Source organism: Pelophylax lessonae (assembly GCF_965119305.1).
Source record: "Pelophylax lessonae genome assembly, chromosome: 1".
In the NCBI taxonomy this organism is placed as follows: Eukaryota; Metazoa; Chordata; class Amphibia; order Anura; family Ranidae; genus Pelophylax; species Pelophylax lessonae.
The window spans coordinates 660,998,966-661,017,925 of record NC_138768.1 but is presented as its reverse complement, the minus strand read 5'-3'; the positions used below and the strand labels follow the sequence as shown (position 1 = coordinate 661,017,925).

Below are 18,960 nucleotides of genomic sequence, written 5' to 3'. Positions count from 1 at the left end.
GGCAGCTTTTTCAGCTGCCAAATTACATATCAATGTCTGAAGAAAAGTGGCATTTAAAGTTCCCTAAAGTTCGATCTGTGTGTGGTATTCCCGGTTTGACAAAAGTCAAGAGGGACCTGTTCCCGGCTTACCCGACCACATCTGCTTGAAACCCCCAGATGACCTAAATAGCTTAGGTCCTCTCTCCTTGCATGCCGAAAGCACGAAGCAGCCGCCTGTGTGCCGAAAAAGGGCCCCGTCTATTACGCGGTGACTTGCCCTTAGCGGATAGAGGAAGAAGAGTGTTCTTCCCACCTGCGAGTCCTTTGAGCAGTTCATCCAAGACCCAAGTAGACAGTCCCCCGTAAAGTGGAGATCTGACAGAGCCTTTTTAGAAGCCTGCTCCGCAGACCAGCTTTTTAGCCACACCATGCGTGGTTACCATTATTGCATTTAGAAAAACTCCACTGACTCGTGACAATTTTGGTAGGTGGGAAAAGGGAGTACCTTTGACACTTTTAGGGGATCTGCGGGCCCTGAGGGGACCGGCGCCCCCCCATGTAAAAATTTTCTGCACCGATACAATCAGTGCATCCACCAGCCCCCTTGCATGTGCAGTACAAAAAAGGAATCATCCTCAACGCAGAGCACCCAAAGTCTGCGGATGCAGAACCAGTAGAGTCGATATATGCTAAGCTCACCCTGAGAACATAACAAGCAGGGGAGGTCGTCGTTCAATAAAGTAACACAAAAGTTCCACAAAGGGTCCCCTATTAGACCTTATGGTGGGCGACCCTTAAGGACATAGGCCCCTATAAAGGGGAAGAGGGGGCCCAACGTGACGCAGGCAGAGTACCCTCATACAACAATGCCCCCACCCCCCCTCCCAGTTCAAGGGGGGGTGCCAGGCAGTTTATATGTCCACCCCGGGGAGGGGGTGGTTGGAAGGGCGGACGCCCATCCACTACTCTGGTCAGCAGCTCAAACAGCCTGGTCAACAGTTCAGACAGCCACGAGTAGGCCACAAAGCCGCGTCCTAAATTTGGGGACCGAGCCGACAGCGGACTCGCGACCAGATCGATCAGCAGCTAGGACAGCCTGGTCAGTCATGCAGACAGGTAGAGAAGACAAAAAAAGAAAAAAGAGGGGCGCACCGACCTAGTGCATTACCATAAAAACTTTTATTAAAATATTAAAAGGTGTACAATATACTCACAAGACTGGTGTGGTACAACACACATCAAGAATAGCATATACAGTCTCCAAGGTAGCCAGGTCCCAATAGTGACAAATGGGCATACAGATAGTCGCATGGGGCTGCTGTGGCTAGGCTGACGCGTTTCAGGGGCGAGCCCCCTTCCTCAGAGCCAGAAAAGATGCTGCATCTTTTAATATTTTAATAAAAGTTTTTATGGTAATGCACTAGGTCGGTGCGCCCCTCTTTTTTCTTTTTTTGTCTTCTCTACCAGTGGTTCTGGATACCCTTGATCCTGAAGGGGGCAGCAAGACCAAACAGCTCTCTTTACATCTGAGTTTGTAGTGCACCTCTTTCTACTCCATCAGACAGCACTTAAGCGCAGGAGGTTTTGTTTTTTACAGTCATGCAGACAGGCAGCTTAGTCAGTGTGAGGTGATCAATCGGCATCTGCCAGTCAGCTTGGTCAGGTAATCGAACAGCTTACTCAGCCCCTAAGACAGCTTGGCCAGGTACCCAGAGAGCCGCGAGTAGGCCGCAAAGCTGCGACCTCAATTTTCTGCCTAAACCGGCCGCGTGAGGCACGCATCCGTAGGCAGTACCGTCCGCTCATCTCAGTCAGGCACTCGGTTTGCTTGGTCGGGTACCCGGACAGCTGCGAGTAGGCTGCAAAGCAGAGGACTACATTTTCGGCCCGATCCAGCCACATGAGGCGCAGACCCACGGATGAAGAAACATCCACTCCTCCCAAGCCTATACCCATCGCAGAGAGCCCAAAGGACATCCCTGCCCCAGTCACTAACCCCCCAGGGGGCCGGGAACTTGCTCAAGGACCTCCGCGTGCGATCCGGACAGCCCGATCTGCAACAACCGCATCCACCCCATTACTGGAGCAAGTGGCAAAGCCAGCTCCTAACTAACCCTTAGAGGGGCATGGGGGTAGGTTGACCAAAAGACCACCATGACTGTTAGAGGTGCTGGGGGGAAATGGAAGGGAACCTGGGGGTCCGACCATCCCAAGATGGGGCCCACGTCCACCCCGAGACTGCAAGAGCTATGGGGGAACACTACTCACCGTACCATCGACAATCGGGTGGGTGCCACTCTGGACAGACTACCTCTCCACTCAGGGTGGGGGTGCTTACGACATGCTGCGACCCAGGCCAAACCAGGTCGCGTGTGTCCCCGTGAGGTGTTTCACTTGCGAGCCAGCCCCCATCGGCTCTGTTTTGGCGAGGCCTAGCGCGGGGCTATAAGCTGCACGCACTCGCTGGCCGGACTAGGGATCTAGGATATCCAGTCCAGAACAGAGTCGGGCTGTTGATTGCAGTTCTCTCAGGAATATTAACTAGCTAAAAAAATTTAACAAAAGGTTCCCTTTGAAATAAAAAATAAAACAAGCTAAGACCGAAGTCCCAGCCGGGAACCAGGTCCTACCTAAACTAGGCAGACACAAACTGAATCCTATAGCAGAGTAAGTGGGTGTATGCCTTGAGGGACTGGCCCATAAGGGTGGTAAAGTTTTTTTTCCTTCCTAGTGTTCTACTCCAGCATAATCCAATGGTTACGAATAATATGGAGATGCGTCTGTCAATGAAGAAAAAAAAAAAAAACACACGACTTTAATGTTGCTTTAAATATGCACAGCTTTAATAGACTAAAAACTGCTAAAAACATAGCCGAAATACACAAATGACCTCCAAAAAAATTATGTCCAGGTACTTTTGTGATTTTGGATACCCCCACTAGACAATACAGCCAGTATAATAGTGCCACTTTCTCACTACACACTCAGGCAGGGTTTGACAAATTAAAGGTGCCAGATCACCAAGGCGACTAGAAATTGCGTCTGGTACCTGGGCTTTTGTCAGCTGATTCACTGGCATCATAGAGCCCGAGCAGACACCATGGCATGTAACCTCCAAGCCTGGTGCTGAGACTGCTGCCAGCTCCCACCCACCGCATCTCACCGATGGTTGAGTAGCCTGCCAGTCTGGGGTAGCAATTGGCTAAGCGTGGGGTGACTGGGCCTGCTGCTCACTTCCGCCTGGGTGACAGTGGTGAAGCGGAGTCAATGACAAGTGAAGCAGGGGAATAGCGCAGGCCTGAGGAGCCCCAGGTGCAAGGGGGGGCTGGAGCGGGTGGCAGATGGTCAGGCAGAGGTCTTGACACTGGGCTGGAGTGGTATCTATGACGGGGTAATACACATCTGTTTGCTGCCAATGGTACAGGTGTTCCTCCTGGGTGTGTGTTCACTGGGGGCAGGGGCTGCTAGGGGGACTTTAAGTCCCACCATGTGCTGTACCTACACTGCACACTGACAGAACTATAAGTCCCAGCATGTGATGTACCTCACTTATTACCAATTTAAATGCACTAGGTCTTAGAAATCCTAAGATGGTTATAATAGGCAAAAGCGGAGAGGCATAACTGTGTAAACCTGTGTTGTGCATGTGTAAAAATACACATCAGGGCTACATAGAAGGGGTTTGGTCATTGAAAATAAAGCTTAGCTTAAAAAAAAAAAAAAAAAAAAAAAAAAAAAAAAGAAAATGGCCAGTGTGACATGGGCCTATAAGAATTTTAACTGCAGCATAGAAAAAGGATTTCTCCTGCTCTCCCAGACAGGGCTGTGCTATGTGTCAGAGCTTTGCAAATCCCAGGACTAGATGGAGAAATATAAATCCTTTGTCAGGTAAAACAGCTCCCCTATATGCCGCTCTGTGCTTGAGTCATCTGGAGTTTATCTATAGGAAAGCTGGTGGTGTGGTTGCCTACAGCTTACCACTTGCAATAGGCAAGTTTAAAAAATGCATAAAGCTTAACTCATGAAACTTCATATCTATCCAATTAAAAAATTCTGAATACAAAAATATTGAATGTAAGATCATTTCTGCCACTGTTTTAACGAGGGAAAAAAAATAGAATTATTCCTAATCTCACTAGGAGTTCAGTTATTTTACGCCATCAAAGTTGGTGAATTAAACATCTAGTAGAACAGATGTTAAGAATACCTGCTTGGATAGGATCTACTCTAGTCCGATGTGCAAATAAAATGCAGTCTGGAAGATGTTTCTGTGCATGCCTATTTCAGAACGAAAGCCAAAATCTTAACTATCCTTTGCCAATGTTGACATTATGCGGGTGGCAAGGGGAAACCGCCAGCATTACAAATGCCACACATTACAGATTCTTGGCTGGATGATTTTTATATGAAAAGGCTCGCTGTAGATTTTTTTTTTCAAAGACAAGCTTTGATGGGTAAATGCCAGACCAATCAGTATCATGGCTGTACTGCACTAAAACTGGGTGGCCCACCTAAGTTACGTTTTGCTTAGGAAATATGCAAGTTCAAAAACCCGCACTAAAATCAACGTGCCAAACTCTACAGCAGCCAATTACTAGAAGTCATCTTGGGTGACAACTACTACAAAACCCAAATGTTCACATAGTCTGGTCAGGCATTTGAAGAGCAACTTGTTTTGAGCTCAAAATGATACATTTTGATTCATAACTTAACAGCCAGATGAAGTCAGAATGAAGCTCTAAAATCCAGGCAGACCTAAGTGTTTTTTTTTTCCTTTTTTATTTCCTTTTTTTTTTTTACAGAACTTACAGTTAAAGCGGAGTTCCAGCCACAACATTTTTTTTCAATAAAAATACCCCCGGGACAGTCAGGGCTAGTACATTCAACAATGGATAGCCTCTGTACTGTCCCGGGTCGCACTTGCCTTTTAGAAGAAATACTTATCTTGAAAATTTCTCCAGCGCTGCCATCTTGGATGTGGGCAGCTGAAGCCAGCGCGTCCTCTTCTGAGTCTTCTTCTCCCAGAATGCGCCTGCACCGGCCCCGCTCGTAACTTCCAGTGCGGGCGCATCATCCCTCCACAGCTTCTGGGCATGCCCAGAAACTGTTTAGCAGGGAATGAGGCGCCGCACCGGAAGTGACGAGCGGGGCCGGTGCATTGATTCCTGGGAGCGATGACGTTCAGCTCCCAGGAATCAATGCAAAGAGGAAGTGACGGCACGGGGCGCGGCCACAGAGGGAGGAAGTGGAAGAAAGGGGAGTATATTTTTCTTCAACAAGGTAAGTAAAACGAAAAAAAAAAAAATCGTAACTATGCATTTCTTTTTCAGGTGACAAAAAGCAAGCGTATGGCCCAAAATCTATTAAGTCGATTTTGTGGCCGGAACTCCGCTTTAAATGCATTCGACTGCATAAAGGGGTCTTAAACTTGAAGTGTTAATCCAATCTAAAATGATATTTGGGTACAGGTGGATCCAGTCACCAGCTGGGTTCATATATTTCTTGTGGACTTCATTAAGTTCTTGACCTAACTCTATTCCCACAATGCAAACATTCAACATCCAACAGGGACAGGGGAATGGTTCTTAAAAAATAATACCGCTGGTAGACCTGGAGCTCAGTCACAAGAATCTCACCATTGAAGTTGCTGACAGTAAAACTTGAGGGTCCATAAAAATCACAGAAATTGGATATAATATTATATTCCTAGGTTACACACTACAGCCAAGCATTTTATGGTCCATTCCTAAAATGCAGGTTGTGGTGTCCCAATGAGTTCTCCCTGCTTAAAGCAGCGATAGTTCTGTGATTGGAAAACAGCAGGTCATGTGACCTTTATCTCCTCCCACGAAACTAAAACCTGGATCTTGGAGTTGTTCTATAATAACGTTTGTCCATGAACCTGTACATTTCTTTGCTTTAGACTTCACTGGTAAAGTGGAGCTCCACCCAAAGATAAAAGCTCCGCTTATTTGCAACCCCCTCCCCTGACATTTGGCACACTTTTTTTGGAGGGGGTTGGAGGGGGGGGGGAGCGGATACCTGGTTTTCACAGTTACACCCTCCCAGTTCCGGGTAAGATCGCTGGGGCGATCTGAGTCTTTCCAGACCCTCTTTCCCTTCCGTTGCCTTTTGGGATACACAGGTCCAAGACTGCACGACCATTCAGAAAGCGCAGTGCGGCTCCTGCATGCACAGTAGGAAGCCGCCTGTGAAGCCTGAAGGCCATTTGGTAATCCTGGTTAAGCAGGCTAAATATGCAAGTGTTGCAACGATGCGTCAACATAATCGATTACGTCGACTACAGAAATACGTAGACGTACGTGAAAGGCGTTGACGCGTCACACACCCCCTGGCCAGACTGGCCTATCGGGATACAAAGATACGGCCGGCCCAAATCGCTGCTTTAAGCATTGCCGGCCCGCTGCATTGATTGGGGCCCGATCCCTCCCACTGTCCCACACAGACGAGATGTCACGCGAAACAGCATGTGATCGCAGGTGAGCCTGAGGAGTCTGCACTGGGGGGGGGCTTACTAAGTGGTCTGTACTAGGTGGGAGGATTTACTGAGGGGTCTGTACTAGCTGTGAGGGTTTACTGAGGGGTCTGTACTGAGAGGGGGGGCTTACTGAGGGGTCTGTACTGGGAGGGGGGCTTACTGAGGGGTCTGTACTGGGAGGGGGGCTTACTGAGGGGTCTCTTAATTACAGAATTAGCTAAATCAAACTCAATTAAGCAAAAAAAAAAAAAAAAAATTAATAATCGTTAGATTAGTCGACTAATCGGAAAAATATCGCTAGATTAGTCGACAGACAAAATAATCGTTAGTTGCAGCCCTTCTATTTTTTTTTTTCCCCCACAGAGTAGCCCACAGGACACGATGCATTGTACCATGCCCTGTGACGTATGTTGGGGTGCTATTAACAATAAATAGCATTGCAGCACAACGCTTGTAATACAGGTTACCCCATAGGTGGGGTGATGGTGGACTGGCACAATGAAAACTTCAGTTTGTGAAAAAGGGCTGATATGCTTTGTACCCAGTTATGTAGGAGCCAAAGTATGAAATACTAGCTCACAAACCGGACCGGCAAAGGCTACTATTACATAAATTCTCATACTAAAATAAAAAATCAACATGGAGGACAATCATAATTAGCTGGCCCATGTTTTATCAACACAATCCACATTAAACTGTTGCTGCCCTCCCCCCCCCCCCCCCATAACAAATATGTGCGGTAAGAAAGGGGTGGGCTTTAACGCTCACACACTACAGATAAGCATCACTGGGCAGCCTATGTTTCTATGCTGAGAGCATGCTTCCAACACAGAGATTGAACTGTCAAAGGCAGCTCCGAGTCCCAAGTAATCAGTAGTCGGTGGGATCGACTGCCGATCAGGTGACCACTGACAGCCAATTACATGATCACCAATTCTTGTCCCCCGGACATAAAGTGGGAAGGTGCTAACCACAGTACTTTCCCATTTGCCACAGCGACTTAAACTCAAACAATCAGGTCATTTGGACCTACAGCATTTAGTGAAGCAGGCATTAAAATGCCAAGGCTATTGTTAGTTAAAGTTGGCAATGTGTGAGATTTTATCAAACCAGCTAGCATTATGCCAAAAGGAGCGAGCCAAGTCCTCCCAGCACGTGAGAAAAAAAAAAGTTGGCTTAGTCCTTTCACGTAATACTGGCTGCCATAACAGTCATGTTAGTTGCTACATTCTCACGCAGTACTAGCTTCACCCAGGGAAAACCACATGTCCAAATGCTCCTCCCATCTTCTCAAGCTGGTGTCCGTCAGCTACAAGACCATGACTTGTCTTCATTGTGAGAGACATACGAAGCTACCACAATGCAGGCAAGCCATTGGAAAATGTGGCCTTTTATGGTTAAGTTCTACTGGTAGAGTAAAAGGGTTTTATATTTTTATTGTTAAATAAATCCTGTTCAAAATTAACAGAACAAAAAGGTTTTTCTTTTTCAAGTGTTTTCTGTATTTTTCAGCCATCTATATTTTCATATGCCAGTCATGAAGAGTTAAAGTTTCTTAAAGCTGGCTCTTCGTTCTGGGTGAGATTTATTCAGGCCCGATTTTAGCATGGTTTACAACAATATACAGTATTTGTGGAACCTGTTGCTGAATACAGAAATCCTGAACTCTGTTGAAGAAATTTCCCATGGCCTGGAAACCTGACCAATCATTCATATAAACATGAAATTCTTTCACTCTGGGTGCTCCTTACACAATAATACAAAGCTTAGAAATTATGTTTATAGCTCTGCATTAGGGATAGACAAATTTCCTAATAGAGAAGGTTAATTTATAAGAAAAACACAAAGCCATATCCAACTTTAGGTCAGTACAGGTTTTTTTATCACTCATCTTCCTGCCAGACATAACCTAAGGAGATCACACAGAGTTTAGGTTAGCTTGCCCTATTTTCAGACATAACGGGGGAGATTTACTAAAACTGGTGCACTCAAGAATCTGGTGCAGCTTTGCATGGTAGTCAATCGGCTTCTAACTTCAGCTTGTTCAATAAGCTTTGGCAATAAAAACTGCAAGCGGATTGGTTTCCATGCAGAGCTGCAGCAGATTTCGCACTCTTCAGCATTCGTAAATAACCAGCAATTTGTATTTCCTATTTTACTGTAAAGGTTTCACCAATTTACTTCTTCAGGTTTTATCCATTTCATTGCAGGAAACATTGCACCAAAGTACCAATTAGCAGGTAATGAATATGGATGGGGTTCTGATACACAATAAGACACCACCCCATGTGCACCAGTTAAGACACCTACCAGGACTCTCTACCCGCTTGTAGTGGTAAGGATTAATGCAGACTTCTTTCTGTTTAGAGCCAAACGGATATTCGCAGCATTCCAAGGGTTTAAGTTCGTGATGACTCTGTAAATCCGGCCAGCGCCACACTCGACAGTAAATGACATGTGGGAGACCCTTCCGATGTGAAACTTGTAACCTGCCATCCAAAGAGCGGGGAATGGTGACACAATTGCTGGGCTGCCCAGGACAACTCAGGGCTTTCTCCAGCTCCTCCATGGCCCCTTTCTTCTTCTTAAGCTTTTTCACTAATGCATCCACTGCTTTTTCAGCCCATTTTTCCTCCTCATCCCCCTGTTTCCAACCAAGTAGTCTCTTCACCGCAGGGCTAGTGAAGGAGAATAAGCTGGTCACATTCATTGTGACTAGCTCAATTGTCACAAGAGGGCTTAAACAAATTTGTCCAGTCCAACGTTACGATACCAACGTTTTCTGTTCTTGTATCTTGGCTAGAATACAGTTTCCAGTGCAGAAGTCAGTGTCTGAAGTTCCCAATAAACCAGCAGCATCTAAAAAAAGGAAAAAAAAAAAAAATATGTATATATATCAGTTAGGGAGGGACAGAAATCCAGATGCAAGATTTCATCATCTGGCAGCATTCAAGAGTACTGAATATATTGGCTGCTGCACAACTTATATCCACAGTGAGAACACAACCCCCCTGAGAATTTAGTGACCTGTGCTCAGAGAAGGTCAACTTATTCCCCTCAATTTGTGCTATTCTTAGTTTCACTTAATCATATCAATAGCCGTCATAAAATTTCAGATGTACAATGACATTCCATAAACAAATCTGCAAATACAGCATATTATCAAAGCTAAATTTCATGGAATTCTAAATTCAAAAAGCAAAAACATAAAAAGTCAAATGAAATTTCGCTCTTTTGTTATAAATAGATCTAGAATTACGGGAAAAAGCCTCAACAACCCTAATGATGAGGAGTTCAAAATAGATCACCATTCGCAAGGTATATGAAAAAGTTATTTTAAAAGAATGGCTCATGCTGATATACTGAAAGAAAAAAAAAAAAAAAAAAAAGGCACGTTTTTTTTAAATGGTACAGTATTTAATAGAACTTGAACTGTGTTTTTTTTTTTTTGGATCTAGAGTAAGAGTAGTTTCACACAGCCGCGATATGGTTTGGCCACAGCGAAGCCGGTTTTTATATAGGTTACCCATGGATTCCCATAGACCTCTATTCGATCAGGCATTTTTGGCATTTTCTGAAAGCGCATCAAGAGTCTTGCTTGCTGCATCTTTTGGTGCGCTTTCAGAAAACACCAAAAATGCAAGGTCTTCGAAGCGAATGGTAAACCGGGGCAACCTGCACACAAAATGCAGATAGATTGCGCTGCACCAGTTTAGTGTGAAACCACCTTAAAAGGGATTGGAGCCTCTGTCAAGTCTTGCAGTGTCCTTATTTGAGATACTGCCCCTGGCTTTCCATTGCAATGACCACATTAGAAGCTGAAAATATCTACAGAACAGGTAAAAATCTACAATAAAGTTTTCTAAAAAAATCTTTAGGCCCCTTGCGCACAGGTTCTTCTAAGAGCAGTGTGCCCAGGAGGGATAGATGCAGTGTCTAGCCATCTGCAGGCAGCCTGTTGAATTCTATGGCCCTGCGTGTTCAGGGACAAAGGTTTTCAACGCAGGTCTCCCAAATCCCAAACTCTTGTCCATGAACACATTGGTCCTTAAATGCACCACACAGTACAGTATTTAATCCTGTCCAGCCATAGGCAGGACTTTGACATGCTACCTTTAGTAGTGCTGGACACTACACCAGTTCCCCCCAAATGCCGGGAAAGACACTGCTCATAGATGGTAGGTGGCACCATAAACTATGGGTCTAAAATGTCTGAAGCACAATAAAATGCGGTTTGGCCTACTTACTCTTCTATACCTAGCCTGTTAACGGTATTTTACTCATCTTCTACTGAAATATGTCAGAACCAAGGTCGCATAAGTGGGATTTTCAGTGTAGAAAAAGTTAGCCTTCAGTATCAAAGTGGATCTTTCAGTATATAGGGCCATGAATCTAAAAGCCTTAAAATGCAAGTTTGTTCTTTATCAGGTGAAGACAGTAACCCCAAAAGCTAAAGGTAACCCTGGCATCAACCACAATCAATTTCTTTAAGTGGTTTTCAATTTTTAGGGTAAATTCACCAAAGAAGGTGTATAAAAGAATTGAAAAGCAAGTATGCATATTTTTATTACATACCGTAAAAGAGGACCCACCTAAATGATTTTAGTGAGTTTAGTAAGTTTCAAGTCAACAGGGGAGTATTTTACTCCCAACAAGCCCTTGTGAAACAATGTTTGCCAATTCACAAACGGCTCATTCAGATGTGCATCCAGCGGTAAAAGCAGGCAGTTGAGCTGCAGTTTTTTTGTCTGCTCCGACCACCCACAAGCAAGGACATGCGGCCACACTGTGCTGTACACCTGCCATGACAAAAAATGAAGCCCCCCTGAAAATGCTGCCCCCCCATGTTTCAACTATGTGAACTGCACACAATTGCATTTTTTTTTTTTTTGCGGGACTGACATTGCAGCGGACAGATCGGACCCTTGACTGACATTTTTGACACTTTTGGGGGTACCAGTGACATTACTACAGTAATCAGTGATATACATATGCACTGTTACTGTAAAAATGACACTAGCAGGGAAGGGGTTAACTTTATTAGAGATGCAGTGACTATGTGTGTCCCTAGGGGCGTGCTTATTACTGTGCAGGGATGTGGCTGTGTGTGTAACAGCACAGATCAACGGTCCTACATAGCAGGACCGTTAGATCAGTGCTTTTACACAGGGAAGAATGACAGGCGGCTTTGCTTACACTAGTCGCCTGCCTTTCTCCCTTCACAGCAAACGATCGAGAGTGACCGGCGGACATCGGGTCCGCCGGTCACACGCACGGAGGTGTCCGTGAACGAGCCAAGGCGTGCTCCTGCCCGCTATTGGCTCCCAGGCTAGCGACGTACCGGTACGTCACTTTGCCTGGCCGGGGCTGACCGCCGCAGTATATGTACTTGCGGCGGTCGGCAACCGGTTAAGAGCAGATCATATATGTGTAACATTTACGTCCTGGAAGCCATCTGTCCTTCGCTAAGCACACCCTCCCGCCTGCATGCCTGAGCTGAAAAAACCCCATCTCACCTCCGGAAGACTACTGCGATGTATGAAATTTGCCTAGACCTGAAAACTCAAAATGTTTATAATAAAAAAAAAAGTTAACACAAGTAAACATAACATACTTTGATAGTGCTAGTAGCATAAGAATTAAAAATAATCAATGTTCATTGAGAGAGTAAAGCTGTACTTTACCTCCCCAGAATCGATCCATATCCAAAATATAACAACTCGTTGGATTACTGCTTTAACGGCCCTTTGAAATAAATTTCTATATGAAAACCTGGCCGTCAGCAAGGGTGTAATCAGCTGGCCTTTGCGTGGCTCTGGCCATCCCTAACACCCAACCTAAATAATGAAGGAAGTGCTTGTTTAAAAGACACAAAAGAACAAAATTCCTTATTCTTCCCAGCGGAGGGGTTCAACAATTGGGCGTGTGGTGTGGGACTGCGTGCTGCTCTGCAAAAGGATACAGCTTGGAAAGATGTTTCCTTTGATGCCTGAGAGCAGTATGGATGCCTTTCCGCTGCACAGGGCCCTGATTAAATTATGCAATTAGAGCTGAGCAGACAAATCTATATATAGAGCCTATCCTGCTTTTGTGCTTCTCAACATACACACCCACACAGATGTGCATTTTTTTGGGAAAATACTAGAAAAAAAATAACACCTGTTTTCCACAGACAGTTCAAAAAGTCAGGGAGGAGGCAAATATACACATCATGCATGCAGGAAAATAAGGGTGGGGGCTTTCCACTTTATGATCTGTCCCATTTTATAAAGGGCGCTTTCCACATGAGATAAATGTCTGTTTGCTCAGCACGGATCATACACAGATGGGGATGCTTGCATAAATATTCTACTGCAGATGTATAATACTTAGGGAGGAGATAAGTAATTTAGGCGATGAGGCAACCCTATGTAGGACATTTTAGTGTAAAGCAAAATATTTAGTCTGTTAAAATAAAGTATCAAACCATAGCCATATACATAAATGTAATCTTGTATTGATACAGATTTGATTCTACTCTAATTTTTAGAAAAAACCTGGATGCGAATGGCAGAGCTTTTCCTGTATAAAATGACACTTGCATAGATTGCAAGTATATTTGAGTAATTTACCATTTCATTCATATGTACGTATGTGTAGTTCAAAAGGTGTGACTTTGATCTGCATATAACGTCAGTCAAAGGGTTACTAAACCCAGGAGCCCGCATTCATATCTGGTCTCCCACAGTACACAGAACATGGAAATGCAATCATTTTAGTAAATATAAACTTCTAAATACCTCTCAGCAGTATATAGCAGTCGTGACTTCTATCAGTTTCCAGCAGAGCACTGGTTAAAGGTTGTAGGAGGAGGATTTTTTCATTATTGACTGTACTAGGAGGCTGCAGCAGTGTTAATTTCGTCGACTAAAACCGACAAACGTTTTCGTCGACTAACATAATTCAGGTGACTAAAACTAAAATGGCATTTTAGTCAAAAGACTTAACTAAAACCAAATTAAAATTTAGATTTTGATTAGATTTTTCACTCCAGGACCAGCAGTAGTATATAATATGTTTGGAAATTGTAGAGAAATGCTTAAATAATGCATTACAAATTACAATTGAACTACACCCATTCGATTATAGATGACTAAAATGAGTTTTAGTCGACTAAAATGTAAGACATTTAGTCGACTAAAATATATTGGAGTTTTAGTCGACTAAATACGACTAAAACTAAAAACACTTGCGGAAGACTAAAATGGGACTAAAACTAAAATGCCATTTTAGTCCTAAGACTAAGACTAAAACTAAATTGAAATTTGCTGCCAAAATTAACACTGGGCTGCAGGACCCCTGACCCTCCCGTCTGGACAGTGATGATTGGCCCTGTGCTGATCACATGCACTCTACCCAACCTTCTAGCAATACACACCAAACTGTGCATGTGCAGACTTGCCTCCAAGACTCTGATATCAGCAGATGTATTGGGGACAGTAAAAAGTGGCGGATCAGATAAGACAGGATCAAACAGCCTCTTTACACATGCGCATAAATAACTTTATAGGTTCCACTGCATATACAGACTGATTTTACTGTTGTGGGTTTAGGAACACTTTAAACCAAAATATATTTTTTTTTAGTTTACTATTTAACGCATATTATTCCTAATTAACTACATTAACTAATTAACTAGATTACACAGAGGAAAAAATAAGGAATCATAAGAAAATGAAAAAAAAAAAAAACACGCAGTACAGTACACCACTATTACTTTGTTGCACCACCTCTGGCATTTAGAACAGCTTGAATTCTCTGAGGCATGGATTTACCCATCAACAAACAGTATTCTTCATGAATCTGGCTCCAACTTTGTTGCAGTTGCAAGATCAGCTTTGCAGGTTGGAGCTTTGTCATACACGATCTTCTTTAATTTCCTCTATAGATTTTAATTGAATTTAGGTTAGGACTATTTGCAGGCCATGCCATTGACATTCTAATTCTTTCTTGAAGGAACGTTTTCATGGCTTTTGCCCTATGGCAAGATGCATTATCCTGAAAGATATGGGGGAAGAGGTATAGGTGGCGCTGCCTACATAGGGTGTGCAATCCTCATAGGGAAAAAGATACAGAAAAAAAAAAAACAGTGATTGTGGAAATTTGCATGCTTTCTTCAGGAAGGAAGTCATCTTCACACATTTCATTGGAAAGAATGGCACCAAACAAAAGTTCCAGCATCTTCATCTTGCCCAATGCAGATTCGTGATCACTGAATCCCTTTCATCCAGTCATCCCCAGTCCATGATTGCTTTTCTTTAGCCCACTGTAACCATTTTTTTTCCGTTTTAGGTGTTAAGGATGGTGGTCCTTTGGCTATTCTGAATGTAAACCCATTGTCTTTTAGGCAACGTTTTACAGTTCGGTCAAACATGGACTACAGTTTTTGACCATTTCTTTTGTTGCGCATTTTCTGTTTCAGGCATATTGCTTTAAGTTTTCTCTTGACGCTTTGATGTCTTCCTTGGTCTACCAGTACGCTTTCCTTTAACAACCTTCCCATTTGATTTGTACTTGGTCCTAATTTTAGACACGGCTAACTGGGAACAACCAACATCTTTGGCAACATTCCGTGATGATTTACCTTCTTGACGTTTTATAATACTCTGTTTCAACTGACATCTCTTGTGTTGGAACCATGATTCAGTTCAATCAGGTTGATACAACAACTCACCAAGGTGTGCAAGCACTCTTAACTGCAGACTAATTAGCAGATATAATCTGATGCAGATGTTTTAGAACTGCAAAGTACATGGTGAATCCATAATATTTTCCTTAGAATTGAGTGATTCCATATTTTTTTCCTCCGCTTGATCTGAAAAACGGTTACAATTGACTACAGTTTTCCTTTTTTTAAAAAAAAAAAAAAGTGTTTCTTAAAGCCAGAAGGTTGGAATGTTAAATGAAAATAGTTTTGAGGCATGTCCGATTAGTTTTTCTACACAATTGAATGGACATTGTCCAAGAGTGGTTATTCTACACTTTTTGCCAGGGGTTGCAATTCTTTCTCCATAGAGGGTACAAGGCATCAAAAACACCAGGGAAAAAACCCAAACAGCTTAATCAAAAATAGTGGAAATTGCCTTTGTGTGCCTACTGGCGTGTTTAGAGCTAGGCGTTACTAAGATAGCGTCTAGTGCTCACTGCCTCAAAGAGTCCACAGCAGTGAGCATGTGGCCAGAAGGTGAAGAATTAACTTCACAAATGCTTGTGGTGAAAAACAATATTCAGCCAACTATGTCAGAGTCCCTTTTGCCTTCTGCAAATGTAAGCTCGCCAGGCAATTAAGATGGTAATCCATGTACGTAGTCAGGGAGGGGAGAGGCAGAAGAGCTTTTAGCCGGTCTTTTCCAGAAGTGGCAATGGCCTGTGAAGTAGAGTAGACGGTCATAAAATTATGCTTTGGTCACCCTTCTGTGAGGGACCCTAAAATAGGGGAATGGAGTGGTGCATTTAGAAGATCTTGCTCGGGAACAAGGGAACTGCTTTTAACCTGAGAGGAACTGGAGTTTCCACAAAGCCTGCATCAGAATTCCATGCGCTCCCACTCCCAAGCGCCTGTAATCCACCATTGCTAAGTGTGGATCTTCCCTACTGGATACTGACAGCATGGATGTAGACTGTGGGGTTTAGCATTACCAGTATGAAGGAATACAATATCCCAGACATTAACTGTGGCAGTGTCTCTGGGATATCAGGCCACAGGTGAGATAGCTGCAAAATTGTGAGCTCCAAACCCAGAATCCAGTACCTAAAGCAAACATTACAGGCCAGTCCCCCAGCTGGGGGGTTCGGGTATAGTTCACAAGACGTACATCTAGGTGTAACAAATCTGGAAACTGCTAGCGAGCCATAAATCAAGCAGTCGAATGATAGAAATGTCAGTCACTTACCTCCCAAATTCCACACAGATGAGCTAGTAATTACATTTGTTCCAGGAAAATTCCTGGGTATTGCAGAGCAATCTAGTCCACTTCTAGAAAATCTTCTCGCAAGCCATCATTCTTGCATAGGGGTTGCAGGCAAAAAATGGGGGTACAGCAAGTATAATTTTTTCCTAAAAGGTTCATTTTGGAACAACATTAAAAAAAGGAGAAGTACAGGCAAAGCTAGTTTTGCTGCACTTCTATGGATCACAGGAGTGCAATTCATTTTGCACTCCTATGACCCGTTTGAGCAGAGAGCAGACTGAAGTCCACTCTGCTGACGTCACAGAAGTCGGTCCAGGCACTGCGTTATCACGACACTAGAAGTTAGGAACCACCAGGTGCCTGGACTGACACCCGGCTCAGCCACTGAAAGCCTGAGCCGCCCACTTCCTGCCCATCCACAGCCCAGCGCTGATGTGAGCAAGGAGGAGGGCAGAGCAGAAAGCTGCTGACTGTCAGCAGCTCTCTACTCAGGGAGCTGTCAGAACCAAGCGATCGGTGGTTTTCGATCGCTCGGTTCTCAGTGCAGACGCCGGGGGACAGATGCAGCATCCACCTAGGCAAGTATAATGGGGGGGGGGGGGGGGGGACAGCAAAAGCCATACTTTACTAAGAAATGTTTAAATTGGGAAGGACCCAGAGAGTACATGCTTTAATTGTATTTCGTTTAAATACAAGCAGTGCAAGTACCTAATTTGACTTGGTTTCTGCCTCTTGCAGTTCAATAAATGCAAGGCTCAGACTCTAGAAGTGGCAGCACAATAAGTCAATCAAGGAGAATACTGTTCAGGAGCATAGTAATAGGGAAATGAGAAATAACCAACCATTAGTGAAAAAATGATGGGATTTTAGAGGTGTTAACTCCTGCCAGAATAATTACACTAATAAGAGTTTGATTAAAAACTTATTACAAAAATTATTAAAAGAGTGGGGTATAACACCTTAAAATAAACAAACTCTGCATCCCATACTGTTACATGTCAACCCCAAGAGATTGTGGCAATCCTCTTCCTAAACAAAAAAAAAAAAAAAAAAACTCAACGCTGGATCTAGATGTTTAGTAAATACATATAAAATGATACACAATGTCTCGGATGAAAAGAAAGGGTATATGGGGGTGACTTGGGTCTGCCGTGTTTCGCACTATAGGCTTCCTAAGGCTCGGTTCACATATATGCGATGCGGGAAGGCTGCGAATTCGCAGCCTTTTCCCGCATCGCACACGCACCCCCGGCAGTTCACACTGCCATATGCGATACGCTGGGGGTGTCAATGTAATCTTAACGACACCCCCAGTTTGATCGCATATCGCAGTGCGATCGTGCAGTTCGCACAGGATCGGATCGCACAAGTGTGAACCGCTGTGCGATCCGATCCTGATGCGGCAGCAAAAATGCCTCCTGTGCGTGTTTGCTGCGGGTGCGATGCGAATTTAGCCATACAAACTGTATGGCTAAACTCGCACCGCACAGCTGATCGCATGTAATGTCGGAGCAGTGCGCTCCGACATTACATGCGAACCCCGCACACGCAGAAGTGTGAACCGGGGCTAAGGAGTTTTCTGGGGTACATAGTGTGCGGTTGATGTTCAAAAATAAAATCAATATTCCATCCCAAGAAAAACAAACAATCTCACTCGGTACAGCTCAGGGCACAAATAATACGAGGTAGGTCATAATATTAGGCAGAGAGCATTCAGACAGGGTAACAAACAGCACCCAAATCAGACAGTGGTCAGCAGAAAGGACCCTAACATTGTGACCTACCTCGTACGGTTTATGCCCTGAGCTGTACCGAGAGAGTATTACATCTAGATCCAGTGTTAAACCACTTTACCACCGGAGGATTTTGCTGTGTTACGTCCAGGCCACTTTTTGAGATTCTGCACTGTGCGAATTTAACTGACAGTTGCGCGTCGTGCGACGCCGTACCCAAACTAAATTTACGTCCTTTTCCCACAGAGCTTTCTTTTGGTGGTATTTGATCACCTGTGCGATTTTTACTTTTTGCGCTATAAACAAAATAATAGCGTAAATTTTTAATAACTATTTTTCACATTTTTTTTTTTATAAGAAATTCCCCCCCAAAAAAAATGTAAATCAAAATTTTTTTAAATTTTTGGCCAATTTGTTTTCTGCTACATATGTTTGGTTAAAAAAAAAAAAACACAATAAGCGTATTTTGATTGGTTTGCGCAAAAGTTATTGCGTTTACTAAGGGAAAGATTTGTCATTTTTGGTGTTTTTTTTTTTAACGAGTAATGGCGGCAATCTAATTTTTTTTGCGGGACTGCGACATTGCGGCGGACAGATCGGACCCTTGACTGACATTTGACACTTTTGGGGGTACCAGTGACATTACTACAGTAATCAGTGCTATAAATATGCACTGTTACTGTAAAAATGACACTGGCAGGGAAGGGGTTCATTTTATTGGAGAGGGAGGGGTTAATGTATGCCTGGTGCTTACCAACTTGTGTGGGGGGAGGTGACTGAGTGACACAGGGACAGAT

General features: G+C 43.8%; 1 protein-coding gene across 1 annotated transcript in view; it reads right to left on the bottom strand.

The window, feature by feature from the left end:
• The window catches only part of SMAD1 (SMAD family member 1), a 197,490-nt gene that overhangs the window by 150,609 nt on the left and 27,921 nt on the right, over nt 1–18,960 (bottom strand). Inside the window, exon 2 of the mRNA XM_082265707.1 lies at nt 8,791–9,339. Coding sequence (XP_082121833.1) covers nt 8,791–9,190 — 400 coding nt within the window. The 5' untranslated portion in view covers nt 9,191–9,339. The remainder of the gene's footprint in view (nt 1–8,790; nt 9,340–18,960) is intronic.